General features: G+C 34.7%; 1 protein-coding gene across 1 annotated transcript in view; it reads left to right on the forward strand.

Annotated features, from left to right (window-relative positions):
* itga5 (integrin, alpha 5 (fibronectin receptor, alpha polypeptide)) overlaps positions 1-11138 on the forward strand; it is a 267873-nt gene extending 256735 nt beyond the window's left edge. The window contains exons 28-30 of the mRNA XM_061925617.2: positions 2277-2378; positions 7732-7854; positions 10668-11138. Coding sequence (XP_061781601.1) covers positions 2277-2378; positions 7732-7854; positions 10668-10751 — 309 coding nt within the window. The 3' untranslated portion in view covers positions 10752-11138. The remainder of the gene's footprint in view (positions 1-2276; positions 2379-7731; positions 7855-10667) is intronic.
* Positions 11139-12193: the final 1055 nt, after the last annotated feature.

Here is a 12193-nt window from a genome sequence, read left to right on the forward strand (position 1 = left end):
GACCCACTTAACATGCTTCAAAACTCACCATATTTGACCCACACATCAGGACCTGCGAAAATTGTCTTTTAATAAAAAAAACGAACCGCAAAAATCAAAATTGCGCTCTAGCGCCCCCTAGGGAAAAAAATCTAGACTGCCTGTAACTCCCACTAGGAAGGTCGGAAAAACATGAAACAAAATCCTCTATGTAGGTCTGACTTAGACCTAGTTCTCATAATTGTACATCCTCGGGCTAAAATCAACAGGAAGTTGGCAATTCCCCCTTCAAGACAAAAAAGTACTAAAAACAGTCACTTTTGCCTCTTTGAGCTGTAATTTGACCCCCTTAACATGCTTCAAAACTCACCAAACCGAACGCACACATCAGGACTGGCAAACATTGCGATCTAAAAAAAAAAACCTAACCCCAAATCTCAAAATTGCGCTCTACTGCAATTTTTTAATAAAACGCAAAAAAAACCTGCTCCTCGGAAGAAAAAAATGACAAAACTGCCTGTAACTCCCACTGGGAAGGTCGGAGAGACATGAAACAAAAACCTCTTTGTAGGTCTCATTTAGACCTACATTTCATAAATTGACAACCCCCAGCAAAAATCAACAGGAAGTTTGCTATTCCCCCTTCAAAACAATTTTTTTGTAAAAACCGGTCACCTTCCTTCAAAAACGAACTCCTCTGAGCGCGTTTGTCGTTTCGCCTTCAAACTAACACAGGAGAGAGATTGAACCCTTGTGATTACAATGACAGAAGCGCTTTTTTTTCTAACTGCTCCGGTTTTGATTTTATGACCCTTCAAAGACCCGCTGCGCTGATGCTGCTGCGCTGCTGTTTTTTTTTTAAGATGGCTGCTTAAAAGCAGGAAGCACCAACGTGCCCACACAATGCAGACAAGGTAGGTACACTAGACAAAAGTCTTGGGACACTTCAGACTAAAAGTAGACAAAAGTATTGGGACACTTCAGACTAAAAGTAGACAAAAGTACTGGGACACTTAGGACTAGCACCTGCCAAATACGCGGGCCCGACCAATGCTGCTTGCAGCTTTAATTCTTTATTCTTTTTCTTCCGCCGCCTCTTTGAGCACTAATTTGACCCACTTAACATGCTTCAAAACTCACCATATTTGACCCACACATCAGGACCTGCGAAAATTGTCTTTTAATAAAAAAAACGAACCGCAAAAATCAAAATTGCGCTCTAGCGCCCCCTAGGGAAAAAAAATCTAGACTGCCTGTAACTCCCACTAGGAAGGTCGGAAAAACATGAAACAAAATCCTCTATGTAGGTCTGACTTAGACCTAGTTCTCACAATTGTACATCCTCGGGCTAAAATCAACAGGAAGTTGGCAATTCCCCCTTCAAGACAAAAAAGTACTAAAAACAGTCACTTTTGCCTCTTTGAGCTGTAATTTGACCCCCTTAACACGCTTCAAAACTCACCAAACTGAACGCACACATCAGGACTGGCAAACATTGCGATCTAAAAAAAAAAAACCTAACCCCAAATCTCAAAATTGCGCTCTACTGCAATTTTTTAATAAAACGCAAAAAAAAAACTGCTCCTCGGAAGAAAAAAATGACAAAACTGCCTGTAACTCCCACTGGGAAGGTCGGAGAGACATGAAACAAAAACCTCTATGTAGGTCTCACTTAGACCTACATTTCATAAATTGACAACCCCCAGCAAAAATCAACAGGAAGTTTGCTATTCCCCCTTCAAAACAATTTTTTTGTAAAAACCGGTCACCTTCCTTCAAAAACTAACTCCTCTGAGCGCGTTTGTCGTTTCGCCTTCAAACTAACACAGGAGAGAGATTGAACCCTTGTGATTACAATGACAGAAGCGCTTTTTTTTCTAACTGCTCCGGTTTTGATTTTATGACCCTTCAAAGACCCGCTGCGCTGATGCTGCTTGCGCTGCTGTTTTTTTTAAGATGGCTGCTTAAAAGCAGGAAGCACCAACATGCCCACACAATGCAGACAAGGTAGGTACACTAGACACAAGTCTTGGGACACTTCAGACTAAAAGTAGACAAAAGTATTGGGACACTTATGACTATAACTGGACAAAAGTATTGGGACAGTTAGGACTAGCACCTGCCAAATACGCGGGCCCGACCAATGCTGCTTGCAGCTTTAATTAAAACTTATTATTTCCACCCTTTTACCTCAAACCAAGTACAGTACTGACCATCGTGACAGGAGAAGGTAGAATTGGCCTGCTCTCTGTCGCCACCCAGTGTCCAGTTAGTAGTATTACATGTTTGTGTTGCAGAGGGCCTACAAGCAGTACGTGCTGGAATGCGTCGCCAGGTACACCGTGAAGACCATGCCTTACGTCATCGTGCCCAAACACCTGCCCAGTGGACACAAAAAGGTATTTTCACACTTTCTTACACATTATGTGCAGTATTTGATGAGTTTGTTGCACATTTGGATTCATTAAGTGCATGTCATCTTTGTAGAAGTGTCCTAATTAACTACAGACGTGGACCGTATCGCCAAACGGTGGTCATGATAGTAACATCATTGCCATGATATTGTCCTTATAGACGTATCGCAGTAATATCGTGTTGTTGTAGTCAACGTATTGTGATACTTTTGTCATGGATTTAGATATAACGCAATACGTCGATATCATGGTATCACCATATTATCACCTAGTTGAAAACATTGCGATGATATCGTCATTGTAGTAACAGTATTGTGATTGTACAGCCATCGATGTAGAAGTATCGCGATATTTGTTTACTTTAATGGCGACAGTATCGCGATACTTCCGTGTTAACATCAATCTGATAAAACTGTGGTCATGACACTAAAAATCTTTCCCATTATATTCTTCTTATAGACGTATCGCAGTAATATCGTGTTGTTGTAGTCAACGTATTGTGATACTTTTGTCATGGATTTAGATATAACGCAATACTCTTGTCATCATCGATATCGTGATATCATGGTATCACAATTTTATCGCCTGGTTGAAAACATTGCGATGATATCGTCATTGTTGTAACAGTATTGTGGTTGTACAGTATCGTGATATATATTTACTTTAATGGCGTGTTATTATTGTTGGAGTGTCACAATAGTATCGCCAGTAATGTCAGTATCATGATATGGTTGTTATTAATGTAGGAGTATCACGATAGTATTGTTAATGTCAGTATCATGATATTATAGTCAATGGGGCTGGAGTGTCGCAGTAGTATCATCAATAGTGTCAGTATCATAATATTATCATTGATGTAGGAGTAATATAATAGTATTATCAATAGTGTCAGTATCATGACACTATTATTGATGTAGGAGTACCACAATTGTATCACAATGGTATCGTCAATAGTGTAAGTATCATGACACTGTTTATAGATGTAGGAGTATCACAATGGTATCGTCAATAGTGTCAGTATCATGACACTATTATTGATGTAGGAGTATCACAATGATATCGTCAATAGTGTCTGTTTCATGACACTATTATTGATGTAGGGGTATCACAATAGTATCGTCCATAATGTCAGTATCATGACACTATTGTAGATGTAGGAGTATCACAATAGTATCGTCCATAATGTCAGTATCATGACACTATTATTGATGTAGGAGTATCACAATGGTATCGTCTAGTGTCAGTATCATGACACTATTATTGATGTAAGAGTATCACAATAGTATCATCCATAATGTCAGTATCATGACACTATTATTGATGTAGGAGTATCACAATGGTATCGTCAATAGTGTCAATATCATGACACTATTATTGATGTAGGAGTATCACAATAGTATCGTCCATAATGTCAGTATCATGACACTGTTTATAGATGTAGGAGTATCACACTGGTATCGTCAATAGTGTCAGTGTCATGACACTATTATTGATGTAGGAGTATCACAATAGTATCGTCCATAATGTCGGTATCATGACACTATTATTGATGTAGGAGTATCACAATGGTATCGTCAATAGTGTCAATATCATGACACTATTATTGATGTAGGAGTATCACAATAGTATCGTCCATAATGTCAGTATCATGACACTGTTTATAGATGTAGGAGTATCACACCGGTATCGTCAATAGTGTCAGTGTCATGACACTATTATTGATGTAGGAGTATCACAATAGTATTGTCAATATTGTCAGTATCATGATACTGTTATCATTGATGTAGGAGTGTCACAGTAGTATTGTCAATAATGTCAGTATCATGATACTGATGGTATCTATGTAGGAGTATCACAATAGTATCATCAATAGAATCAGTATTGTGATAGTGTTGTCATTGATGTAAGAGTATCACAATAGTATTGTCAATAGTGTCGGTATCGTGATATTATTTTCATTGATGTAGGAGTATCACAATAGATTAATCAGTAATGTCAGTGTCATGATACTGTTGTCATTGATGTAGGGGTATGCCAATAGTATCTTGATACTGTTATTTATGATTTATGTAGGAATATCATAATAGTATCATCAATAGTATCAGTATTGTGATATTATTGTCATTGATGTAGGAGTATCACAATAGTATTATCAAAAATGTCAGTATGATGATATTATTGGTATTGATGTAGAAGTATCACCGTAGTATCACCAATAGTGTCAGTATCATAATATTATTATCATTGATGTAGGAGTATCATAATAGTATTATGAACAATTTCTGTATCATGATATTTATTGGTATTGGTGTAGAAGTATCACAGTAGTATCGTCAATTGTGTCAGAATCATGACATTATTGTAATTGATGTAGGAGTATCATAATCGTTTTATCAGTATTGTCAGTATCATGATACTGTTATTTATGTGGGAGAACACAATAGTATCATCAATAGTGTCAGTATCATGATATTGTCATTGATGTGGGAGTTTCGCAATAGTATCGTTAATAGTGTCAGTATCATAATATTATCATTGATGTGGGAGTTTCGCAATAGTATCGTTAATAGTGTCAGTATCATAATATTATCATTGATGTAGGAGTAATATAATAGTATTATCAATAGTGTCAGTATCATGACACTATTATTGATGTAGGAGTATCACAATCGTATCATCCATAATGTCAGTATCATGACACTATTATTGATGTAGGAGTATCACAATAGTATCGTCCATAATGTCGGTATCATGACACTATTATTGATGTAGGAGTATCACAATAGTATAGTCCATAATGTCAGTATCATGACACTATTATTGATGTAGGAGTATCACAATAGTATCGTCCATAATGTCAGTATCATGACACTATTATTGATGTAGGAGTATCACAATGGTATCGTCTAGTGTCAGTATCATGACACTATTATTGATGTAGGAGTACCACAATTGTATCACAATGGTATCGTCAATAGTGTAAGTATCATGACACTGTTTATAGATGTAGGAGTATCACAATGGTATCGTCAATAGTGTCAGTATCATGACACTATTATTGATGTAGGAGTATCACAATAGTATCGTCCAAAATGTCAGTATCATGACACTATTATTGATGTAGGAGTATCACAATGGTATTGTCAATAGTGTAAATATCATGAGACTGTTTATTGATGTAGGAGTATCACAATCGTATCGTCAATAGTATCAGTATCATGACACTGTTTATAGATGTAGGAGTATCACAATGGTATCGTCTAGTGTCAGTATCATGACACTATTATTGATGTAGGAGTATCACAATGGTATCGTCTAGTGTCAGTATAATGACACTATTATTGATGTAGGAGTATCACAATGGTATCGTCAATAGTGTCAGTATCATGACACTGTTTATAGATGTAGGAGTATCACACTGGTATCGTCAATAGTGTCAGTGTCATGACACTATTATTGATGTAGGAGTATCACAATGGTATCGTCCAGTGTCAGTATCATGACACTATTATTGATGTAGGAGTATCACAATAGTATCGACCATAATGTCAGTATCATGACACTATTATTGATGTAAGAGTATCACAATAGTATCGACCATAATGTCAGTATCATGACACTATTATTGATGTAGGAGTATCACAATGGTATCGTCTAGTGTCAGTATCATGACACTATTATTGATGTAGGAGTATCACAATGGTATCGTCAATAGTGTCAGTATCATGACACTATTATTGCTGTAGGAGTATCACAATAGTATCGTCCATAATGTCAGTCTCATGACACTATTATTGATGTAGGAGTATCACAATTGTATCACAATGGTATCGTCAATAGTGTAAATATCATGAGACTGTTTATTGATGTAGGAGTATCACAATCGTATCGTTAATAGTATCAGTATCATGACACTGTTTATAGATGTAGGGGTATCACAATGGTATCGTCTAGTGTCAGTATCATGACACTATTATTGATGTAGGAATATCACAATGGTATCGTCAATAGTGTCAGTATCATGACACTATTATTGATGTAAGAGTATCACAATAGTATCGTCCATAATGTCAGTATCATGACACTGTTTATAGATGTAGGAGTATCACAATGGTATCGTCTAGTGTCAGTATCATGACACTGTTATTGATGTAGGAGTATCACAATGGTATCGTCAATAGTGTCAGTATCATGACACTATTATTGATGTAGGAGTATCACAATAGTATCGTCAATGTCAGTATCATGACACTATTATTGATGTAGGAGTATCACAATGGTATCGTCAATAGTGTCAGTATCATGACACTTTTATTGATGTAGGATTATCACAATAGTATCATCAATAGTGTCAGTATCATGACACTGTTTATAGATGTAGGAGTATCACACTGGTATCGTCAATAGTGTCAGTGTCATGACACTATTATTGATGTAGGAGTATCACAATGGTATCGGCAATGTCAGTATCATGACACTATTATTGATGTAGGAGTATCACAATGGTATCGTCAATAGTGTCAGTATCATGACACTATTATTGATGTAGGAGTATCACAATGGTATCGTCAATAGTGTCAGTGTCATGACACTATTATTGATGTAGGAGTTTCACAATGGTATCGTCAATGGTGTCAGTATCATGACACTATTATTGATGTCGGAGTATCACAATAGTATTGTCAATAGTGTCAGTATCATGACACTGTTTATAGATGTAGGACTATCACACTGGTATCGTCAATAGTGTCAGTGTCATGACACTATTATTGATGTAGGAGTATCACAATCGTATCGTCAATGTCAGTATCATGACACTATTATTGATGTAGGAGTATCACAATAGTATCGTCCATATAGTCAGTATCATGACACTATTATGGATGTAGGAGTATCACAATGGTATCGCCAATAGTATCAATGTCATGACACTGTTTATAGATGTAGAAGTATCACAATGGTATCGTCTAGTGTCAGTATCATGACACTATTATTGATGTAGGAGTATCACAATGGTATCGTCAATAGTGTCGGTATCATGACACTATTATTGATGTAAGAGTATCACAACAGTATCGTCCATAATGTCAGTATCATGACACTGTTTATAGATGTAGGAGTATCACAATGGTATCGTCTAGTGTCAGTATCATGACACTATTATTGATGTAGGAATATCACAGTACTTTTGTCAATAGTGTCAGTATCATGACACTATTATTGATGTAGGAGTATCACAATGGTATCATCAATAGTGTGACATGTGTCATTGTAGTGAAAGAGTATGTGATACTGTTGTGTGGAGAAGACGTAAGGCTGATACGGCAGGTGTGTCCAGGTGGTGAGTGGTGTGGTGTGGAACAAGCCTGAAGTGGAGACGTCAGTGCCGCTGTGGATCATCATCTTGGCCATCTTGGCTGGTTTGTTGCTGCTGGCTCTGCTCATCTACATCCTCTACAAGGTGACCTCCTTCTCATACACACAGTATCACCTTTACTCATCTAACAGTATCAACACTATCCTCAATACTGTTGTCACTGGTGTTAAAGTATTGCAGTATTATCATCAAGGTAGAAAAATACAACATTATCATCAGTGTAGTAAAACTGTTGTCAGGGTTGCAATACAATTTTGTATAAGTATCATGATATCATTGTCATTGATCTAAAAGTATCATGATATCATTGTCATTTATGCAAAAGTACCGTGATATCATTGTCATTGATGTAAAAGTATCATGATATAATTGACGTAAAAGTATCATGATATCATTGTCATTTATGTAAAAGTATCAATGATGTAAAAGTATCATGATATCATTGTCTTTGATGTTAAAGTATCATGATATCATTGTCATGGATGAATAAGTACCATGATATCATTGTCATTGATGTAAAGGTATCACGATATAATTGATGTAAAAGTATCATGATGTCATTGTCATTTATGTAAAAGTATAATTGATGTATAAGTATCATGATATCATTGATGTCAAAGTATCATTATATAATTGTCATCGATGAAAAAGTATCATTATATAATTGTCATTGATGTAAAAGTATCATGATATCATTGTCTTTGATGTAAAAGTATCATGATATCATTGTAAGGATGTAAAAGTATCATGATATCATTGATGTAAAAGTATCATGATATCATTGTCTTTTGATGTAAAATAATTATATCATTGTCATTGATGTTAAAGTATCATGATATTATTGTCATTGATGTAAAAGTATCATGATATCATTGTCTTTTGATGTAAAATAATTATGATATCATTGTCATTGATGTAAAAGTATCATGATGTCATTGTCATTGATGTTAAAGTATCATGATATTATTGTCATTGATGTAAAAGTATCATGATATAATTGATGTAATAGTATAATGATATCATTGTCATTGATGTAAAAGTATCATATCATTGTCATTGATGTAAAAGTATCATATATCATTGTTGTTAAAGTATCATGATATCATTGTCATTGATGTAAAAGTATCATGATATCATTGTCAGGGATGTAAAAGTATCATGATATCATTGATGTAAAAGTATCATGATATCATTGACCTAAAAGTATCATGATATCATTGTCTTTTGATGTAAAATAAAATAATTATGATATCATTGTCATTGATGTAAAAGTATCATGATATCATTGTCATTGATGTTAAAGTATCATGATGTCATTGATGTTAAAGTATCATGATGTCATTGATGTAAAAGTATCATGATATCATTGTCAGGGATGTAAAAGTATCATGATATCATTGATGTAAAAGTATCATGATATCATTGACCTAAAAGTATCATGATATCATTGTCTTTTGATGTAAAATAAAATAATTATGATGTCATTGATGTAAAAGTATCATGATATCATTGACCTAAAAGTATCATGATATCATTGTCTTTTGATGTAAAATAAAATAATTATGATATCATTGTCATTGATGTAAAAGTATCATGATATCATTGTCATTGATGTTAAAGTATCATGATGTCATTGATGTTAAAGTATCATGATGTCATTGATGTAAAAGTATCATGATATCATTGTCAGGGATGTAAAAGTATCATGATATCATTGATGTAAAAGTATCATGATATCATTGACCTAAAAGTATCATGATATCATTGTCTTTTGATGTAAAATAAAATAATTATGATGTCATTGATGTAAAAGTATCATGATATCATTGTCATTGATGTTAAAGTATCATGATGTCATTGATGTAAAAGTATCATGATATCATTGTCAGGGATGTAAAAGTATCATGATATCATTGATGTAAAAGTATCATGATATCATAGACGTAAAAGTATCATGATATCATTGTCTTTTGATGTAAAATAATTATGATATCATTGTCATTGATGTAAAAGTATCATGATATCATTGTCATTGATGTTAAAGTATCATGATATTATTGTCATTGATGTAAAAGTATCATGATATTGTCTTTTGATGTAAAATAATTATGATATCATTGTCATTGATGTAAAAGTATCATGATATCATTGTCATTGATGTTAAAGTATCATGATATTATTGTCATTGATGTAAAAGTATCATGATATAATTGACGTAAAAGTATCATGATATCATTGTATCTTGGTGTAAAATAATTATATCATTGTCATTGATGTAAAAGTATCATGATATCATTGTCATTGATGTTAAAGTATCATGATATTGTCATTGATGTAAAAGTATCATGATATCATTGTCATTGATGTTAAAGTATCATAATATTGTCATTGATGTAAAAGTATCATGATATTGTCATTGATGTAAAAGTATCATGATATCATTGTCATTGATGTAAAAGTATCATGATATCATTGTCGTAAAAGTATCATGATATCATTGTCATTGATGAAAAAGTATCCCGATACTATTGACATCGATGTAAAAGTATCGCGATATTAATATTTTCTTAATTATTGTAAAAAAAAAAAAATCTCAAAACTGTCATCAATGTTGGATAACATTCACATTGATTTTAAAGTATCACAATAATATCACCAAAAGATTAAAAAAATATTTCCATCAGTACAGTAAAAGTATCACATAATTGTCATTAATGTGAAAGTATCACAATAATATCAATGGAGAAAAATCACAATATCATCGGTAATGGCATCAGTAATGTTGCAATACCATTATCATTGATACAGAAGTGTTGCGATACTGCTGTGATTGTAGTAACAGTATCACGATACCACTTATCTTCAGTAATGGTGAGATTTGTGCTTCTGTCTTGCAGTTGGGTTTCTTCAAGCGGTCCCTCCCGTACGGCACCGCCATGGAGAAAGCTCAGCTCAAACCTCAGGCTGCCTCCGAGGCCTGAGAGGAACCTGCAGAACCACCAGGATAGAACCTAAAGGACTTACAGAACCTACAGGATTTGACAGAACTTACGGAACCAACAGAACCTAGAGAATCAACAAAACCTACATAACTTACAGAACCTACAGGACTTACAGAACCAACAGAACCTAGAGAACCAACAAAACCCACATAACTTACAGAACCTACAGGACTTACAGAACCAACAGAACCTAGGGAACTAACAAAACCTACATAACGTACAGAACCTAGAGACCCAACAAAACCTACATAACTTACAGAACCTACAGGACTTACAGAACCAACAGAACCTAGAGAACCAACAACAAAACCTACATAACTTACAGAAGCAATAGGATTTACAGAACCTACAGGACTTACAGAACCTAGAGAAACAACAAAACCTACATAACTTACAGAACCTGTTAGATTTACACAACCCACAAAACCCAATCTACATAACTTACAGAACTAACACGATTTGATAGAACCAACGGGACTTACAGAACCTACATAACTTACAGAACCAACAAAACAGAACCTACCTAACTTACAGAACCAACAGAGTTTGACAGAACTAACAAAAAAGAACATAGATAACTTACAGAACCAACAGGACCTTGCAGAGCTTACTAAACCAACAAAACCATCATAACTGACAGAACCAACATAACTTACAGAACCAACAGAGTTTGACAGAACTAACAAAAAAGAACATAGATAACTTACAGAACCAACAGGACCTTGCAGAGCTTACTAAACCAACATAACTGACAGAACCAACATAACTTACAGAAAACTTACAGAACCAACAAAACACAACCGATAGGATTTACATAACCAACCGGGCTTACAAACTTACAGAACCAACAGGACTTACAGAACCAACAGGGTTTACAGACCCAAAAGAACCAACATGACTTACAGAACCAACAATACTTCACAGAACCAAAAGAACCAACAGGGTTTACAGAACCAGAATAATCAACAGAACATACAGAACCAACAATACTTTACAGAACCAACAGGGTTTACAGAATCAGAAGAACCAACATGACTTACAGAACCAACAATACTTTACAGAACCAACAGGGTTTACATAATCAGAAGAACCAACAGAACATACAGAACCAACAATACTTTACAGAACCAACAGGGTTTACAGAATCAGAAGAACCAACAGAACATACAGAACCAACAATACTTTACAGAACCAACAGGGTTTACATAATCAGAAGAACCAACATGACTTACAGAACCAACAATACTTTACAGAACCAACAGAACATACAGAACCAACAATACTTTACAGAACCAACAGGGTTTACATAACCAGAAGAACCAACATGACTTACAGAACCAACAATACTTTACAGAACCAACAGAGTTCACAAAATCAGAAGAACCAACATGACTTACAGAACCAACTGGGTTTACAGAATC

Source organism: Nerophis lumbriciformis, linkage group LG01 (genome assembly GCF_033978685.3).
Source record: "Nerophis lumbriciformis linkage group LG01, RoL_Nlum_v2.1, whole genome shotgun sequence".
In the NCBI taxonomy this organism is placed as follows: Eukaryota; Metazoa; Chordata; class Actinopteri; order Syngnathiformes; family Syngnathidae; genus Nerophis; species Nerophis lumbriciformis.